The sequence below is a fragment of the Podarcis bocagei genome, assembly GCF_964188305.1.
Source record: "Podarcis bocagei genome assembly, chromosome: 9".
NCBI lineage: Eukaryota > Metazoa > Chordata > Lepidosauria > Squamata > Lacertidae > Podarcis > Podarcis bocagei.
This window is the reverse complement of record NC_138134.1, coordinates 65,833,388-65,852,965: the sequence shown is the minus strand read 5'-3', so window position 1 is coordinate 65,852,965 and position 19,578 is coordinate 65,833,388. Positions and strand designations below refer to the sequence as shown.

Below are 19,578 nucleotides of genomic sequence, written 5' to 3'. Positions count from 1 at the left end.
TTAATGTTAAGACCAATTTGTGTCTTATTGTTTGTTAAGAAAATTCAGTATCTATTGTTATTCCTGTGTGTAATTTGGTGTTTGTGTTTTCTCTTTTTTCTTTTCTTGCTGTATCAATAAAAAAATTAAAAAGATAAAAAGGAAAACAGCAGCACAAAAATGCACCACGTAATAGCAAACAAAACAAAACACCTCCCCCGTTGATGGGTCAGCAATTGGGTGGGCACATCTTGGGTGTTGTGTGGGTACCCATCTATAGGGCAGTAACAAGTGTGCTCCCTGGTTTGTGGAAAGAAGGCTCTGAGTTACTTGCGAAAGAGAAGCAGGCCATTTTAACAAGATCACATCATTCACTGCGATGGAGCAGAGGAGCAACAAGGCATCGCGGGGGAATGAGCGTTCCGCATCATCAGATATGGCTTGTCTATGACAAGCCACATACCTCCTTTGTGCCCTTGAACTGAATTGCACACAGGGAAGGACATGTCACGGCATAAGAGCATTAAGATCTTGCCTCTCCTTCTTTGATGCCACAGATACCATTCACACTGAGCCAACTCTCACTTCCAATCATGTTCAAGCCTACTGTTCCTGCAGATGTGCTGCGGTTTATAGCGGGGGGAGGGAATCTGTGTATTCAAGGGCTAGTGAAAGTTCACTGGACTCTATCAGAACTGTGATGGTTTTCAAGTCCTGGGGCTCCCATCTCTTGGGATGAATGGATTCCAAGTGGTTGGAGTGCTGGACTTGGATCTGGGAGAATTAGGGTCAGATCCCACTTAGCCATGAAGCTGACCTTGGGCAAGTCACTGCCTCTCAGGCTACCCTACCTCACAGGGTTGTTGTGAGTATTAAAGGGGAGGGCGAGGTCCCCCAAATCCTAGCACGGGATAGATTACTCTATTCATAGTAAGCATACATTTAAAGATCGGTAAGAATTCACTAAAAGGGACGCGGGTGGCACTGTGGTCTAAACCACTGAACCTTGGGCTTGCTGATCGGAAGGTCGGTGGTTCGAATCCCCGCGATGGGGTGAGCTCCCGTTGCTCCTCCCAGCTCCGGCCCACCTAGCATTTCGAAAGCACATCAAAGTGCAAGTAGATAAACGGTGTTTCCGTGCGCTGCTCTGGTTTTGCCAGAAGTGGCTTAGTCATGCTGGCAACATGAACCGGAAAAACTGTCAGCGGACAAACGCCGGCTCCCTCGGCCAGTAAAGCGAGATGAGCGCCGCAACCCCAGAGTCGTTCGTGACTGGACTTAACTGTCAGGGGTCCTTTACCTTCACCTTTTTAAGAATTCACTATTTTACTACACATTATTAGCCCCTTGGATTCCAGATATCTGAACAGGGCCAGCCCTACTGTTGAGCTGAGTGAGAGGACTGCCTCAGGTAATTAATGTTTGGGGGAGGAAGTTGCAGTGGGGTGTTGAAGGACTGAGTTCTGTGTGCCACTCTGCCTGCCTGTCCTGCTGCCCTTAGTCTGGCTGGCTTTTGCATGTGGAACAGCATGGGGCATTATCTTGTCCTTTGCCTCAGGCTGCAAAATGGCTTGGGCTGGCCCTGAAAGTAGGGAAATATTGATTCCACGTTTTGATCATGAACATGTGCCTTGAATGTACAGAAATTGTTGGCTGGTAGGATTTGCTTTCCTCCTTATAACCCCATAGCTTTTAAAATAATTGGCTGGTATTACCAAATGAAATAAGTTCTTTAGCAATTTGTCCTGTGGATTACAAATGAGAATTTAATTACAGCTGGTGCAAATCTTTAGCCAGACAGAAGGGTTGAATGTATATAATTTCCAATAAGCTTTGCTGATAGCTCAATCAGGATTAGATTTGAAGTTCAGTAGAAATACAGATGTACAAAAAAAAGAACCCAAAAAACTCACCTTGGATGTATTTATATAACCTCTATGGTGGGAAATGATCCAGTTAATAAATAACTGTTCAGTGTTTCCTTTGTTAACCATGTGGCTCTACCACTTTGATCTTCTAAGTGACCTTAGTTCTTGTTGATAGATTTAAAGGGATAGAATTGCCAGAAAATAAAGTACTCAATTTCTGCTGGATAATTTCACCGTTCACCTGGCAATTTCTTCAACACAAACAGAAAATTGGCAAACTTAAAACTCCTCGTTTTATGAAGCATTTGGATTTCAGGAAGGAAGCTGTCTTTGATCATTCCAAAATATGTATTCAGGAACCATTCCCCCCCCCCCCGGCCTCCTGTTGGCGTATTAGGTTATGTGAAGGGATTTATCATACATAGGCTCATTTTAGACAGCTAACTCTTGCAAGGATCTTGTCTCGTGCTGATTGCAAAAGGTTTTCTTTGTGAGCTATTCCATCAGGAGTTGCCTTTCCAACAGAAAGGAGGGCTGAAACTAAATCAAATGTACAAATTCAACTATGTAAAATGCCATGGTCCAGAAACCCACAATGGTTACATGCTCCCATTGTGATCTGCTCTTATTTAAAGCCCAAGGCTGCAGTTGTGAAAATCGTGTATGGTAGGCCTAACTCACTGCCAGGGCTGGCTTACCCATAGGCGCTAGGGGTGTGGGGCACCCGGGCGCCGGGCTCTCAGGGGCACCAGGCCGAGAGTCCAGGGCTGAGATTTGGAGTCCGGGGATTGAAGAGCCAGACTAGTCGACAGCCGCTGCCAAGCGGAGCAGAGTCCATTGGAGCGCCGCAGGCTTTTCTGCTGTGGGCGCTGAGGCAGCCGGCTGGCTCCGCCCTCCTGCACGCCTGGGATTGGCGGGCTGTCGAGAGGCCTGCCCAGCACACGCATTCTGCTCACACGAGGCGTGCAGCTTCCCTCCCAAGCTTCTGCGGGGATTGCTCCCCTCCCTTCACCTGTGGCGGCATGGGAGAGAGTTGTGTGCCCCCCCAAAAAAACTCAACAACTTTGGCCTGCCCCCCCCCCAAATAACATTGGGAACTCTGGGCATATGCTAGAGTACCCTGCTCACTGGTACCGCCTCTCCTGGTATGCCCCGTGGAGGACCTTACGGTCCACAAATGACAACACTTTGGAGGTCCCAGGTCGCAAGGCGATTAGATTGGTCTCTACTAGGGCCAGGGCCTTTTCAGTACTGGCCCCAACTTGGTGGAACGCTCTGTCACAAGAGACTAGGGCCCTGCGAGACTTGACATCTTTCCGCAGGGCCTGCAAGACAGAGCTGTTCCGCCTGGCCTTTGGTTTGGACTCAGTCTGACCCTTATGTTGCCCTCCCCTTATGGTTTTGTTCTATGGGCTACTATTAAAATGAGGCTGCATTTTAAATTGTATTTTAACCTGTATTTTAAATGGTTCCCCCCCCCATTATGTTTTTATTGTAAATTTACTAGCGTTAGCTGCCCTGAGCCTGGCTCTGGCCAGGGAAGGTGGGGTATAAATAAAAAAATATCATCGTCATCATCAACATCACAAATTGGAGCACAGGAGTATTGGAAGCTGACTTATACTGGTCCATCTAGCTCCAGAGTTTCAGGAAGAGGGCATCTCCAGCCCCACCTGGGATTGCCAGGGATTGAACCTGGGACTTTCTGCATCCAAAGTTGCTGTCCTACCACTGAGATGCAGTTCTTCCCCTTATGTTGAATTCAAAAGCAGCTTGAAACGCAATGAGGAGAACACTACATCTCACAGACCCATAGAAGTAGAAGGGACCTTGCAAGTCAATGTAGCAACCTTGCCATTGCATCACCCCTGAGAATATATCCACTCAAATCTCTGCAGAAACATCTCCAGCAAAGCAGAACCCATCACCTTTTGAAGCAGTTTGTGTAGCAGCTTTTGCCATTAGGCTCTCTTAATATTTCACTGCAAATATGAACAGAACATATGTGAAAACAATGGTTCCGAATGACAATTAACGACGCTCTTTGTGTTCCTGGATGGAATGATGTCCTGGGGAGGTCATTTCAGAGGGTGACCGTGCAGTACTGCATTTAACCATGGAACGTTGTTCTGTGTGAATAGGTCCTCTTGACTTGTGTTGTCATAGTGACTAAGATTAGAAGAAAGAGGGTAAATAATGAAGCAGGTGTGCCTTTCGGAACAGGAGCTGATTTGTCCTTGAGCCTTTGCCAAAGAGATAAAAGGAAGAAAAAGTAGCTACAATGCAATGCAGAATCGGTTGCTAATATAAATACGTTGGAGGGAGAGGAGGGCATCCTTCCCTAAGGAATTAGCAAAAAAAAGTGCACAGATGAATGCGAGTTGAGTTTGTGATAGGTGATCAGGCCATGGCTGTGGTACATGCCATGTTCTCGTGTTTCAGATTCTCTATGCAAAAAGAAACTTCCTAGAAGCTCAGTACAGTGGTACCTCAGGTTACACATGCTTCAGGTTGCAGACTCCGCTAACCCAGAAATTGTGCTTCAGGTTAAGAACTTTGCTTCAGGATGAGAACAGAAATCGTGCTCCAGCAGCACGGCAGCAGCAGGAGGCCCCATTAGCTAAAGTGGTGCTTCAGGTTAAGAACAGTTTCAGGTTAAGAACAGACCTCCGGAAGAAATTAAGTACTTAACCCAAGGTACCACTGTACTTGCAAAGATGAAATTGCTAGTGAATGCTCTAGGAAAGGGACAAAACTGTTCATGTTCAGTTTCCTTTTTTGCCAAGAATAAGAAACTCTGACATTTTAGTTTTAATTGTTCAAGGACTACTCTTGAAAATTTTGCTGAAGCAAAAATTCTTTAGGGCAAATTTCTGAAGGGGGGGCAACTGCACCCTAAAATGTTTGGAACCCCCCCCCCACAAACAACAAGTTCCAATCAAGTCTCAAAGCTAAAATAAAAAACTCAAGAGAATTCAATTCTCAATTCTGCCCTTGCAATTCCATCTTTGGGGCTGAGAAACGGTTGCTGTCCTGTGTCCCGTACTGGAGCTGGAAATACTGATTGATTCATTATGGCCAATGATGCAATTACATTCCTTGGAGGACAAACTACTGCATAGAAATCCTATGACAGAACGCTAAGAGGCAAGTCTAGAGGTCTCATCCACAGAAAATGGGGGAGATTTGAATACTCAATCAGGTTTTTGACTCAGTGCCTATGATCTTAAGGCACAAGGTGGTTCTGTAAATGTTAGCTGCTCACCCTCCTGTTACCTAAACAACCACATAGCCAAAAAAGTAAGAGAGGAAGAATCCACTCTCAGTCTACAAGAACCACCACAAATGTCTGAATGTTTTTACTGGGCGGTCTCTTTCCTTGAACACCCCTATAGCTCCTATCGTTGTCGTTCACAGGAATTTTTGGGCAGAAGCTGGAAGACACCGTCCGTTACGAGAAAAGATATGGAAATCACCTTGCGCCCATGTTGGTGGAGCAGTGTGTGGATTTTATCCGGCTGCGGGGGCTGAAGGAGGAGGGGCTTTTCCGACTGCCTGGCCAGGCTAACCTCGTCAAAGAATTACAGGATGCTTTCGATTGCGGAGAAAAGCCATTGTTTGACAGGTAAGGTGGCGAACAAGAATCTTTTATGGTGGTATTTCCCAGGGCAATATGTTAACATTGGGGTCCCCAACATAGGATTCCAGACTTGGCCATCTGTTCCAATGTCCTGCAAGTCAGGGATATTTTGCCCAGCATGAGGCTCAAACCCCTGACCCTGAGCTTAAGAGTCTCATGCTTTATCAACTGAGCTATTCCAGTATTTTTGGATGCCCTGGGTTTCAATAACAGCCCCCTGTTCCTTCCAATATATTTTTTAAAGCTTTCTGCTTTATTATTTGTTTTCGGGTGGTGGCAGTGTTTTGCCTGTTTTGTGAACCGGGTGTTTTGTGCTGCCTGTGACAGTTTCTCATGTTGAAAGCTGACTGCTGAGATTAGAGCCAAGAGTGTTTAGTAAGTCAAGCAATTGATTGGGAAGTTCTGAGTTCAAATCCCAACTTCACCCTGAAGCGTTTTCTGCCGTGGACTTCTTGGGGAGGGGAAGGGTGGGATATAAATTTAATAAAGTAAAATAAAATGAATGAATGAATCTTCCATAATTCAGATGCAACATGTGTCACACAGCAATGGTTTCCCATGAATATATGATTTTGAGCTTCTGTTATATGTACAAAGATCCATCCCATGAAGAATCTGAAGCTCTTTCATCTAACCTTCATTTTCATCCTAGGATAAATTATTAGGTAGACTAACTCAGTGGCAGTCAATATTTCCACTCCAATGGTTCCCCCTTTAAGTGCAGTCTGAGCATGGCATGCCTTGGAGCCCGATACATCTTGGGGTCTTTATAAAAAGTTGACTAAAGCAGGTGGATGATGGAGGTTTACTGGGGCAATAGATAGACAGATTTTTTTCTACCTCTCTCTAGGGATGGTTCACATTATCATTGCTTCCTGAACCAGTATGCCAGAGGTAGGGAATATTTATGGTTCTGGGGGCCAGATCAGGATTGGCCTTGCAGGCCAAATATGACATTTCATGATTGACAGGTGATCTCTTATCGTGGCTTTGCAAGTCTTCCCAAGCTTCCCATTTAAACCCAACATTGCTGAAATGCATCCATCCTTCAGGATTTGCACGTCTCCAAAGTTTGTAATTCAATTCTCAGACCAAGCAATGTGTGTGAAAATGCATATACTGGGGCAAAGCATGCATACTGCTGCGTATATTTAGTGGAAATAACATGCAAAAATACGTTATATTAGGGCAATTGCTTGCAAAAATTGATTCTGTTGGGGAGCATATTAGGAGACTCACACTAAATTTGTGCTAACGTGTTGATGAATTTTCATGAGGATCTTTTTTTTAAAAAAGGCAATTGCAAATGGATGTAGAAATGTGGAAAACTAAATTTAACATGAAAAAAAATGAGAAACGGGAATTGATGGATTTGCCGAACCCTTGTCATAATCTACCAGCTGAACGCCATTTTGTTTTTTTACAAATTGCGGGGAGGTCTTGCAACTGAACATAAAACAAGTGTTAACTGTTTTCTTCTGACAAATGTCAGAACTGCATAAGCAGTTGCTGGCTATCTTACCTTCTCAGGGATTCTTGTCTGTGTTCTAAGCCATTTGCAGTGTGTTTATTCATTCCACAGGGAGAGGGGTGTGTGTGTGTGTGTGTGTGTGTGTGAGAGAGAGAGAGAGAGAGAGAGAGAGAGAGAGAGAGAGAGAGAGAGAGAAGTCCGTTGATATAAGACCCTGCCCTTCAAACTCAAGCTGCCCTTTTTTGCCAGCAAGCACATTTTGCCTCTGCAATTTACTGAGGAGAGTCCGTGCTGTGAGGGATGGTGCCTGTGAGCTCCTGTGTTTGTGTAGCTTAAAGCACATTTCTGCTGGCCTCAGCAACTGCATTTCCTGCAGCTCGGTGAAGGCAGTCCGGCAAGATGGGCCCCTGCAGAATAGCCGTAGCCTGCAAAATGGCCTTGGAGGGACTTGGGTTTCCAGCCTATTTCTCACTCACTGCCTTGAAGGCGCGACATGTTTAATTGGGACGGAGCTAACCCGGGTGTCCAAATAATGCACAGCATGGGAAGATCAAAATTAAAACAGTGCTGCTCATTGTGAGTACTAATGGGGTTTCACGACCCTCCAGTTCCTAGAAAACATTGGGGGAAGGCTGTAGCTCAGCATCAGAGCCTGTGCTTTGGGCTCTGGGGGCCACAGGCTCAATCCTTGTCACCTCCATGGAGGGCTAGAACAGACCCCTGTCTAGATCCCTGGAGACCCACTGCCAGGTAGTGTTAGGTTGTGGGTGAACATATCAGACGACACAGTGATTCTCCAAACAGCTCTTTTTTTTTTTTTATAAAATTTTTATTGGTTTTACGAAATTTTTAAAGAACAAACAAACACTTAAGAAAACAAACATACACGTATAATTTCATAACATATTTTCATAAACCTCTTTTCTAAGACTTCCCCATACCCCCCCTTTCTGCATCCCAATGTCCATAATTTTATAGCAACTCCCAATTGTTACTTTCCAACCTTCATCATCTTAGTCATCTCTATATTCTAACCTTATGTCACTGTATCCCTTTGTTCCTAAGAACCAAAACACTCTAACATTCATTAAGTTTATAATAGTCCTTAAGATATCTTTTGAATTTTCTCCATTCTTCTTCCGCTGTCTCGATTCTCCAAACAGCTCTTGTTTATTCACAGGTCAGAACAGAACTGAACTGAAGGGTTTAGCCAGCCTGCTTATATAGAGCTCCAGTACAACGTAACTGTAACAACTTTCTGTAACTATCCAATCATTGAATGTCACTTTCGATCCCTTATTTGCATATGTGGACCTGAACTATCTACAGTATTCCCCTGCTGGCCCAGGCTGAGAACTTCAGTACATAACAGGTAGCACTGACCACAAGTGGGGAACATGTCACCCACTGGATATTTGTTTTGAACCCCACTCAGCCCCAACCATGTCAGGCAGGGTGTGAGTTGTAATCCAATAAGATTTGAAGAATCACAGGTTCCCCATTCCTGACATAAATAATATTTCGCTGGATGGGTCAGTGTTTGGGTATAATGCCATTTCCTGAGCTTTCTTCAATTGAAAGTCAATGTGAGTAGACTACATAATGGTGTGCAAAATTTAAATTCAGGCTGTGTCTGCATGCCATGATAGCAGTGTTTTACTGTGGCGTGCATTCGTTTTTCTGCGCATTTGCTCAGTGGGACATCTCTCAGGCAAATAGCAACGGCATGTTACTTATCTGATGGGCTGAGCCTCCCTATAGACTTTTGGAAACTTACAACATTTTAAAAACGATTCTGTTCCTTGTTTTGTAGCACTCAGCACCACTGCTGTTGAAGGAACTTAACTCCCCATATACATTCTCTCCCTTTCTATTTCCCCCAAGACTGTTTCCCCCACCAAGTTACATAAATACGTGAAATGTTCAGTGAAAACTATAGCAGATGAAATGCATACAAACAGAGCTAAGTGACACTTGTCACAACTTTCATGAATGCTATCAGTGGTGCCAAAAAAGATTCTTCCCCTTCTGTGTCATTTTTCAGTATTCTGTGGAAAAGGTTTGCTTATTCAAACATGGCCCTCACTCTTAGTTGCCTTCACTTGCCGTCAGTGATATCCTAATCTGATTGGCTACATATGTTGAGACATTCACTTTGTAATTCCTGATTGGGGGAAGAAACACAGCCAGAGAAAACAGTGATAACCAGGACTGGAAAAGCTGGATATTTGTACATCTCTTTGGAAATGAAAACGTGTTTCCTGCTGAAATTTATAATTTCTGCTCACAAATTGAAACTAGTAAATGTTTGGTTTGGTTATTTCAGCTACTTCAAACACGGCTCAAATACAACATTAATCTATATCTATCTGTCTGTCTATCTATCTATCTACCTACCTACCTACCTACCTACCTACCTACAGTGGTACCTCAGGTTAAGAACTTAATTCTTTTAGGAGGTCCATTCTAAACCTGAAACTGTTCTTAACCTGAGGTACCACTTTAGCTAATGGGGCCTCCCACAGCCACTGTGTGATTTCTGTTCTCATTCTGAAGCAAAGTTCTAAACCCGAGGTACTATTTGTGGGTTAGCGGAGTCTGTAACCTGAAGCGTCTGTAACCCAAGGTACCACTCTATCTATCTATCTATCTATCTATCTATCTATCTATCTATCTATCTATCTATCATCTACCCATCTACCCATCCATCCATCCATCCAAAAAGTACCTTGGGCTTTCTCCCATCCTCTTTTTATTCTTGCAGCAACCTCATGATGTACGTTAGGCTAAAAGATGGTATCTGACTCAGGGGCACTCAGCTGATCTTCATAGCTGAGCAGGGATTTGAACCCTTATTTGAACTGAAAGAAATGATCTTGTAATGCTGCGGTGCGCATGTGAGAAAGCATTTGTAATCCATGCATAATAGAACTTCAATACAAGGTACAAGAGGCCAGCAGAGAGACAATATGTAAACTTGGCTTTTGGTGGGACTTCAGGAAAAACGAATGTTACTTCTGGGAAGGCAAGCAGATGCCAACAATGCTTCTTCGATCTGCATGCACAAAAACAGGCAGAGTACCGAAGTAGGAAGACTGAGCACTGGGAAATCAAATGGGTAGAGGTCCCAGGATGTGCTTCCTTTATTAGGTTGGCCGAACTGCAACAATTGTTAACAGAACTAGGTTTTGCTGTATGCTCAGTGGGAAGTTGCATACAAAGTGGTGAGCTGTTTGAGAAGACGGGGACATTTGTTTATCTTCAGATTCCCCCACCCCTGACCACAAATACACATTAAGAAAACAAAGCATTGGGTTCCATTAGTTGAACAATAAAAGGGAAAGGGGGGTTGAATTTTAGAGCAACATTACATGCTTGCTGCAAAATTGATTCAAAGGCATCTGTTACTTTATTGTGCTTTTACGGGGGGGGGGGCATTTATATATATACAGTAAATGTTATAGCTTTTTAATTGGAATTTGAAGAAGGTATGGGAGTATGGGTTAAGAACTTAATTCGTTCCAGAGGTCCGTTCTTAACCTGAAACTGTTCTTAACGTGAAGCACCACTTTATTTTTTTTTTTTATAAAATTTTTATTGGTTTTACAACATTTTTGAGAAAAACAGACAAACATTAAAAATGATGGACAAACACGTATAGTTTCAAACATATTTTCATAAACCTCTTTTCTAGGACTTCCCCATACCCCCCCTCTCTGCATCCCAATGTCCATAGTTCAACTAGCAACTCCCAATTATTACTTTCCAATCTCTATCATCTTAGTCCTCTCTTACACTCTGACCTTATGTCCCTGTACCCCTTTGTTTCTGGAAACCACGACATTTTAACATTCATTAAGTTTATAGTAGTCCTTAAGATAGCTTTTAAATTTTCTCCATTCTTCTTCCACCGTCTCTTTTCGTTGGTCACGGATTCTGCCTGTCATCTCGGCCAGTGTCATGTAGTCCATCACTTTCATCTGCCATTCTTCCAAAGTGGGTAGATCTTGTGTCTTCCAATACTTTGCGATGAGTATTCTTGCTGCTGTTGTGGCATACATGAAAAAAGCTCTATCTTTCTTTGTCACCAATTGGCCGACAATGCCCAAGAGGAAGGCCTCTGGTTTTTTAGAAAAAGTACATTTAAGTACCTTTTTCATTTCATTATAGATCATTTCCCAGAAGGCCTTAATCTTCGGGCATGTCCACCAAAGGTGATAAAAGGTACCTTCAGTCTCTTTACACTTCCAACATTTATTATCGGGCAAATGATAGATTTTTGCCAGCTTGACTGGGGTCATGTACCACCTGTATACCATTTTCATAATGTTTTGCTTTAAGGCATTACATGCCGTAAATTTTATACCGGTGTTCCATAACCATTCCCAGTCAGCTGACATAATGTTATGTCCAACATCCTGAGCCCACTTAATCATAGCCGATTTAACTGTTTCATCCTGTGTGTTCCATTTCAACAACAAGTTGTACATTCTAGATAAATTCTTAGTATTGGGTTCTAACAGTTCGGTTTCTAATTTTGATTTTTCCACCTGGAAACCGACTTTCCTGTCCTGTTTAAAAAATTCCATTATTTGGCGATATTGGAACCAATTTTCTACTTTATGCTTCAATTTCTCCTGACTTTGTAGTTTGAACTTATCTCCATCCTGTTCTAAAATTTCCCAATACTTCGGCCATCCGACCTCCATATTGAGTTTTTTCACTGCTTTAGCCTCCACTGGTGACACCCATCTAGGGGTTTTGTTTTCCAATAGATCTTTATATCTTATCCAAACATTAAACAATGCTTTTCTGACAATGTGATTTTTGAAGGCACTGTTAACTTTATCATACCAAAGATATGCATGCCAACCAAAAGCATTATTGAAACCTTCCAGATCCAAGATGTCTGTGTTCTCGAGGAGCATCCATTCTTTGAGCCAGCAAAAAGCTGCTGCCTCATAGTACAATTTTAAGTCCGGCAGGGCAAAACCCCCTCTTTCTTTAGCATCTGTCAATATTTTAAATTTAATTCGGGGCTTTTTGCCCTGCCAGACAAATTTCGAGATATCTTTGTGCCACCTCTTAAAACATTCCATCTTATCAATAATCTGCAAGGTCTGAAACAAAAATAACATTCTAGGCAATACATTCATTTTAATTACTGCAATTCGGCCTAACATTGACAATTTCAAATTTGACCATATTTCTAAATCTTTTTTAATTTCTGACCAACATTTTCCATAATTGTCCTTATACAAATTCTGATTCTTGGATGTTAGATAAACCCCTAGATATTTGACCTTCTTGACCACAGTCAAACCTGTTTCCTCTTGAAATTTCTCCTTTTCCATATCTGTTAGGTTTTTCCCTAAAACTTTGGTTTTTTGCTTGTTCAACTTAAATCCAGCTACCTGGCCAAACTGTTGTATTATTTCTAATACCTTTTTCGTACTAGTGTTTGGCTCTTGCAAAGTCAATACTAGGTCATCTGCGAACGCTCTTAACTTGTAATGTTTAGCTCCGACCTGCACACCTTTGACCTGCTGGTCATTTCTTATCATGTTCAGCAACACCTCCAGAACTGAAATAAAAAGTAATGGGGAAATCGGGCACCCCTGTCGTGTTCCTTTTTCTATCTTAAGCTCCTCAGTCACAACATTATTTACAATCAGTTTAGCTTTTTGTTCAGTGTATATTGCAGCCATACCATTCTCAAAACCCCGGCCTACCCCCATCCCATGAAGATTCTTCTTCATAAAACTCCAAGAAATATTGTCAAAGGCTTTCTCCGCATCCACAAAGATCAATACTGCTTTAGTGTTTATATTCACCTCTAGCTTTTCCAGAATGTCTATTACATTCCTTACATTGTCTGCCAGGTGTCTTTTAGGGAGAAAGCCTGCTTGGTCCTTATGAATCATCTCCATCAAAACTCTTTTGAGTCTTTTTGCCAAAATGTCTGCAAAAATTTTGTAATCCACGTTAAGCAATGATATTGGGCGGTAGTTCTTGAGTTGGGTCTTTTCAGTCTCTGACTTTGGTATGAGTGAAATATATGCCTCTTTCCACGATTCAGGTGCCCTTTTTCCTTCAAGGATCTCATTACAAACTTCTCTTAATGGTTGAGTCAACCATTCCTTCAACGATTTGTAGTATCTAGAAGTCAGTACATCTGGTCCCGGAGATTTGCCCAGTTGCATATTCTGAATGGCAGCCTCTATCTCTTGTTCTGAGATTCTCTGGTTCAAGTCCATCTTACTTTGATGAGAGATATTTTGTAGTCCATATTTTCCAAGGAATTTGTCTATATCTTCTTCATTTTGCGGGCCTTGAGTGTATAGTTTTTTGAAATAACTTAAAAAGCAATTTCTAATTTCATTGGGTTTAGATATATTCTTTCCATCCACCTCCAGGCTTGTAACTGTATTTAGTTTCTGCCTTTTCTTCAGTTGCCATGCCAAAAGTTTGCCACATTTATTTGCTGATTCAAAAGTCTTTTGCTTCATTTGCCTTATCTTCCATTCAATCTCTTGGTTCATCAATTCCATATATTGTGTTTGATATAATTTGATCTCTCTTAAAATGTCCTGAGACTTTGGTTTTGTTCTTAATTTCCTCTCTCCTTCCTTTATCATTTCCAGAATCTTCTCTTTTTTCTCATTTTGTTTTTTCCTCTTTATTGAGTTTTGTTGAATCAAAAATCCTCTCATCACCGCTTTACTTGCGTCCCAGATCACTCTTTTCTCCACGTCGGTCCTCAAATTTATTTCAAAATAGTCTTTTAGAGTCTTTTGGGCCTTCGTGAGAATCTCCTTATCTCGAAAGAGGGTGTCATTCATTCTCCATCTAAATTGACCAGTTATTGTGAGTTTCATCTCCATCTTCACGGCGTTATGGTCGGAGCAAGTTTTTGGGCAGATTTCCACTTTCTTAATCTTTGGGGCCATTCCACTAGTAACCCAGATTTGATCAATTCTGGTCCAGGTCATCATTGCTTGGGAGAAAAAGGTTCCCTCTCTCTCCAGAGGGTTCCTTGTTCTCCAAATATCTATCAAGTCCATATTTTCAGTCATTTCGAAGAAAGTCTTAGGGAGTCTCCCTTCTTTGGTGACTGTAAGTCTTTGTGCCTTGTCCATATTAGTGGAGACCACGCCATTCATGTCTCCCATAATTATCATATTGTAATCCAAATAGTCCATCAAAGTTTCATGAAGTCTCTTAAAGAAGTCGGATTTGCCTTCATTTGGTGCATAAATTCCAACAACTAAGAATTTTTCTCCTTGTGCTTGTATCTCCACAGCCAGATATCTCCCTTGTTCATCTTTGAATATCATTTTTGGAGCCCATTTCTCCTTCACATATATTACAACTCCTCTCTTCTTAACTTTGTCTGATGAAATAAATTCTTGTCCTAGCCTTTTATTTGAAAGTAATCTCCTGTGGGCTCTGGTTATGTGAGTTTCTTGTAAGCATATCAAGTCCAATTGTTCTCTATTCAATATATGAAATACTTGTCTTCTCTTCAAAGGCCCATTGAGCCCATTACAATTCCAACTAAGGAATTGCAGAGCCATCTTGTTATTTTCCTAAGGCTCCTCCAACAGCTCCGAGTTGTTGCTCTTCTTCTGATGGTGGTGGTTTTTGTCCAAACGAGAGATTCAGAATGTCCAGTGCTCTCCTCTGTTCTGCAAGTACGTCCACAGTCCCCTTCTGTAAGTCCTCCTGGTATCTTGCCAAAAATTTGTCTTTATCTTGAATTGTCTTTATTTTCACTTTCTTTGCCTTGTAGTCGAATGACCACTTTAGCTAATGAGGCCTCCCACTGCCGCTGCACGATTTCTGTTCTCTTCCTGAAGCAAAGTTCTTAACCCAAGGTACTATTTCTGGATTAGCAGAGTCTGTAACCTGAAGCGTATGTAACCTGAAGTGTATGTAACCCGAGGTACCACTGTATGCTCAAGCAAGCACTCATCATTTTGGAATTTTCTACTTTTGAACTAAATAGCCGTGACTCTGTGTGTGTGTGTGTGTGTGTGTGTGTGTGTGTGTGTGTAGATATCTTAGAGATAAATATTCTGAAGATATGTGTACACAATATGAATAGGGGTTCTTCAAGAAGATGTGATAGCATTAATCCACAAACCCAATTTATCTGGAGCATTTATCCGATTGACAGTAATGAAATTACATTGGAAAGTCAGCGCAGTCCTTTGGCTGTGATCTCAAGAGGATCTTTGGATGTGCACGCACAATGATATATTTATATGTTTCTTTCATATTCTCTAACAGCGTTACTTAGGCACAGCCCCTAGTTTCAAAAATGGCCAGTCAGACAACTAGACATGCCGCCAAAGCTCATATTTCCTGGCTCCAAAGATTAGAGTTTGGAGCTTGTAATGCTCACCTCAAATCTGCATTGAGTGAGTAGGAAAGGAGGAGGAGTTGATGAGAAGGTAGGGGGCAATTCGCTCTCCACATCTGTAATTTTTTTTTTGGGGGGGGGGAGCTCAGGAAACACTTGGATGAAAAATAAGCTTTTTCCAATGATGCTTTGAGAGTGTAACACTACAGGTTGTAAGGGGAGTGAGTTCTGGGCTCTATGGCCATGCACAAAGACTAGGGTGCCATAGAGTATGCTCTCCTAAGCAACATTTGTAATGGTGGGGAGGAAACATTGTTCCTATAAGTCTGATGAAAACACCAATAACAATACAGTGGTGCCTTGCAAGACGAAAAGAATTTGTTCTGCGAGTCTTTTCGTCTTGCGATGTTTTTCATCTTGCGAAGCACGGTCCGTCGCAACTGCGCCTCTTCAAGCGGCTTAAAAAAAAAAGCGCAAGACGTTTTCGTCTTGCGAAGCAAGCCCATAGGGAAATTCGCCTAGCGAAGCAACGCAAAACCGAAAAACCCTTTCATCTAGCGAGTTTTTCGTCTTGCGAGGCATTCGTCTTGCGGGGCACCACTGTATAGTAAAACCTAGGGACAGTAAAAAGCTGAGACATCACCTTGCCAACAAAGGTCCGTATTGTTAAAGCTATGGTTTTCCCAATAGTGATGTATGGAAGTGAGAGCTGGACCATAAAGAAGGCTGATTGTCGAAGAATTGATGCTTTTGAATTATGGTGCTGGAGGAGACTCTTGAGAGTCCCATGGACTGCAAGAAGATCAAACCTCTCCATTCTTAAGGAAATCAGTCCTGAGTGCCCTCTGGAAGGACAGATCCTGAAGCTGAGGCTCCAAGACTTTGGCCACCTCATGAGAAGAGAAGACTCCCTGGAAAAGACCCTGATGCTGGGAAAGATGGAGGGCACAAGGAGAAGGGGAGACAGAGGACGAGATGGTTGGACAGTGTTCTCAAAGCTACAAACATGAGTTTGACCAAACTGCAGGAGGCAGTGGAAGACAGGAGTGCCTGGCGTGCTCTGGTCCAGGGGGTCATGAAGAGTGGGACACGACTAAACGACTAAACAACAACAAAACAGCAGAAAATGTTAGAGCCCTTTCTTTATCCCCCTCCACAATATTTCAGGAGGGTTTCATTTCATCACCCAATGAACGGTCGCAGAAGAAAAGAGAATTCCAGAATTTCCAGCGCAGCTCTTAACTTCTCACCAATCAACATTGAAAGGACCTTGGACAATAGCTCAGTGGCGTAGCGTGGGGGGTGCCAGGGGTGCCGACCGCACCGGGCGCAACATCTGCGGGGGGCGCGAGTCCAGAGGGAAGGGACAAGTTCCTTCCTCCGCCGGGCTCCCCGCCGCCACCGCCAGCCTTGCGCCCTAGCGCGCGCGCCCCCCCGCCGTCGCTGTGGCTGCGCTCCACTCACTGCTTGCAGGAGGAGCAGCCGCTGCAGCAGCGCCGACGCCGCCACCGACACCTGGCCGGGCACGGGCAGCCTCTGCACCCTGCCGCCGCCGCCATCCCCTCGGCCCAGCCACAGGCGGCGGCTGCTTCTGCCTCCATCCTCCTCCGGGCAAGCAGCGTTGTTTGCGCGGCAGCGCCAGCGGCAACTCGCAGGTTAGGAGTTGGGGGGGCGCAAATTACTTGCCTTGCCCCGGGTTAGGGGGCGCAAATTACTTGCGTTGCCCCGGGTGCTGACAACTCACGCTACGCCGCTGCAATAGCTGCCTACTTTCCGGGGTCCTGTCCCAGCCACCTTTCTATTGTTCTTCCTAGCAAGCATCTTTCCTGTGGAGGTTGAATTGTGCCCTGTGCATGCTAAATCAGGCACAACACAGAAAGGCTGACATGCAGGGCAAGCTGCCTACTTAAGATACTCCCATTCTCAGCTTGGTTAATGGTTTCCGCCTTAGAGTTAATTACATAGTGGCTGGCACCTGTTTAGCAGTGCTATCCATCATGGAGTCTCAAAGCAATGTGCAGGCATTAATAAATAAAGCTGCTCAATTTTCGTGTGAGGAAGTATCATCATCTCTTTTTTCACAGAAGGGACACCCAGCCATCAATAAGGAAGTGGTGGTATGACAAGGTGCAAGAAGTAATCGCTCCACGTTATTCTGCACTAATCTGGGTTCATTTGGAGTTTTGTGTCCAGAATGCAACGCCTTGCTTTAAGAAGCATAGCTTTGAAAAGAGTTCAGAGAAACACAATGGCCAGGAGGATGAAAAGCAAGTTCTATGAAGAAAGGCTGAAGGAACTGGGAATGTCTATCCTAGAGAGGAGTGAGGGGGAACACAGAGAAAATAATGATTTAGCTGAGGTATACTGAAGAAAAACAGCATATGATATATGGAGGAAATGGGGGAAATGAACTCTTTCTTAAGTTAGGCCTCTGCAGGGTGAAAACTCCTTCAGAACTATTCTTCCTCCCAGCTCCTCCAGTGCCAAATCTTACCCATCTTCTTCACAGACAGCTAACTTCTAACTGATGAGGCTCAATCAGAGTCTGCTGTCATTGAGACTAATAGCAGAATTAACCCCTTAAGTCACACACCAAATAATCCCCGTTGTTGTACTTCCAACACTGCTCAATGGAGATCTTAAAGGTTGTACTAGAGGCCTTCAAAGCCCCTTCCCATTTTCCAATTCTATAACATGACTATTCCAAGCTGACTTGATAGATACTAACAATCACCATTGATTGGGATATAATTATAGTAATGCTATTTAATTATTTACATGGCTTCTGGGGATATTCTGAACACTTCGTATACAATCTCATTATTCCTTAAAACAGCTCCATAAGGTAGGTTGGTATTACTATATCCCCATCTTGCAGATGATATAGACTTGTGCCACCTTGAGTGGTCTTGTCAAGGTGTGAACTGGGTATTTTCTGAACCCTAGTCTGTTACAGTGGAATGACAATGTGCAATGAATGTATGATTACTTACAGGCCAGATCTATGGGGGAACATAATTGTACGCACAACCCCAAGGACAAAAGACTACCCCACAAATAACCCAGAGGTGCATTATTCTAGCTGATTTTTATTATTATTATTTTTCCTTCTTCCGAGGAGCTCAGGGCAGTGTACATGCCCTCCCCTTTTAAATTCACAACATGCCTGTATGCTTGTTTAGGCTGAGAGGCAACAGTGAGTTGCCCAAGGTCATACACTTGACTTTGTGGCTGAGTGGAGATTTGAACATGTGCCTCCCCAGTTGAAGGCAATGCTATAACCACTATACCGCATTGTATTTCCCCAAGAACATACCCTTGAGTACATAATGAATAACATCCATATTTTCGACAGTCGTTCAACCCAAATTACCCCAATATTTCATTATACTCCAAAGTCAGGAGTTCGTTGCTTTTAGCTCCACTGCAATTTTGTTTGGACAGACTTAAAATTATACATTTGACTGACTATATTTTAGGAGCAAACCATCTTTTTTGACCTCTGCTTATGCAAACAGGCCTTCAATTATATAGACAAACAAGAAATTAAATGGAAAATGGAAATCTTTTAAAGGAAATTTTTAATGAAAGAAATTGAATTGGATTTCTCACCTCACCCACCTCACTTTTTTTAAAAAAGTAAATTATCTTTCTCATCATTGCCATTGTTTTATGATTACGAAGATCTGTTAGAGGAGGAAAGTATTTGAAATGTCACAGAGATGGATATTAATATTTATGTGGGAACATTTTCCTGGGCAATTTCCATAGGTAAACAAAGTCTAGGTATCAGAGGAATTTAAAAGTGGGTCAGCTGAGGTAGTATATGCATAACTGAGATGGTATAATGATATTGTCTATCACATAAACAGCATCGAGCGTGATCTTACGTATCTTTGTCTAAAGGGAACTGACTGCTGTTAATGTTATTCGTGCTGTCTGGGAAATAGTTATGCGATTTAGATTTTTAAGAGTTGGCCGTGGACTTTGGAATTTATTTGTTAAAACCCCTTTTATCACTCAGTTGCATAAGCTTAGGCCCCCTACAGGGCTGGATTTAGGTTTGATGAGGCCCTCAGCTACTGAAGGTAGTGGGGCCCTTTATATGTCCAGCTGTCCTTTGTCAACAACAAATTTCCGCTGTTTTTTGTGTTGAATATATGATAGATGGTAATTTATGGACCTAATAGGTATCTAAAGCCATTTGCACATTTTGCACTGCAACCAGTCCGTGCAGAATGTAAGCACCCTATAT

General features: G+C 42.8%; 1 protein-coding gene across 6 annotated transcripts in view; it reads left to right on the top strand.

The window, feature by feature from the left end:
- Window positions 1-19,578, top strand: part of ARHGAP24 (Rho GTPase activating protein 24) — a 461,665-nt gene that overhangs the window by 414,658 nt on the left and 27,429 nt on the right. For all 6 annotated transcript variants that reach the window (XM_081207048.1, XM_081207049.1, XM_081207050.1 and 3 more), the window contains one exon: window positions 5,265-5,472. In XM_081207048.1, the coding sequence (XP_081063174.1) occupies window positions 5,265-5,472 (208 nt within the window). The remainder of the gene's footprint in view (window positions 1-5,264; window positions 5,473-19,578) is intronic.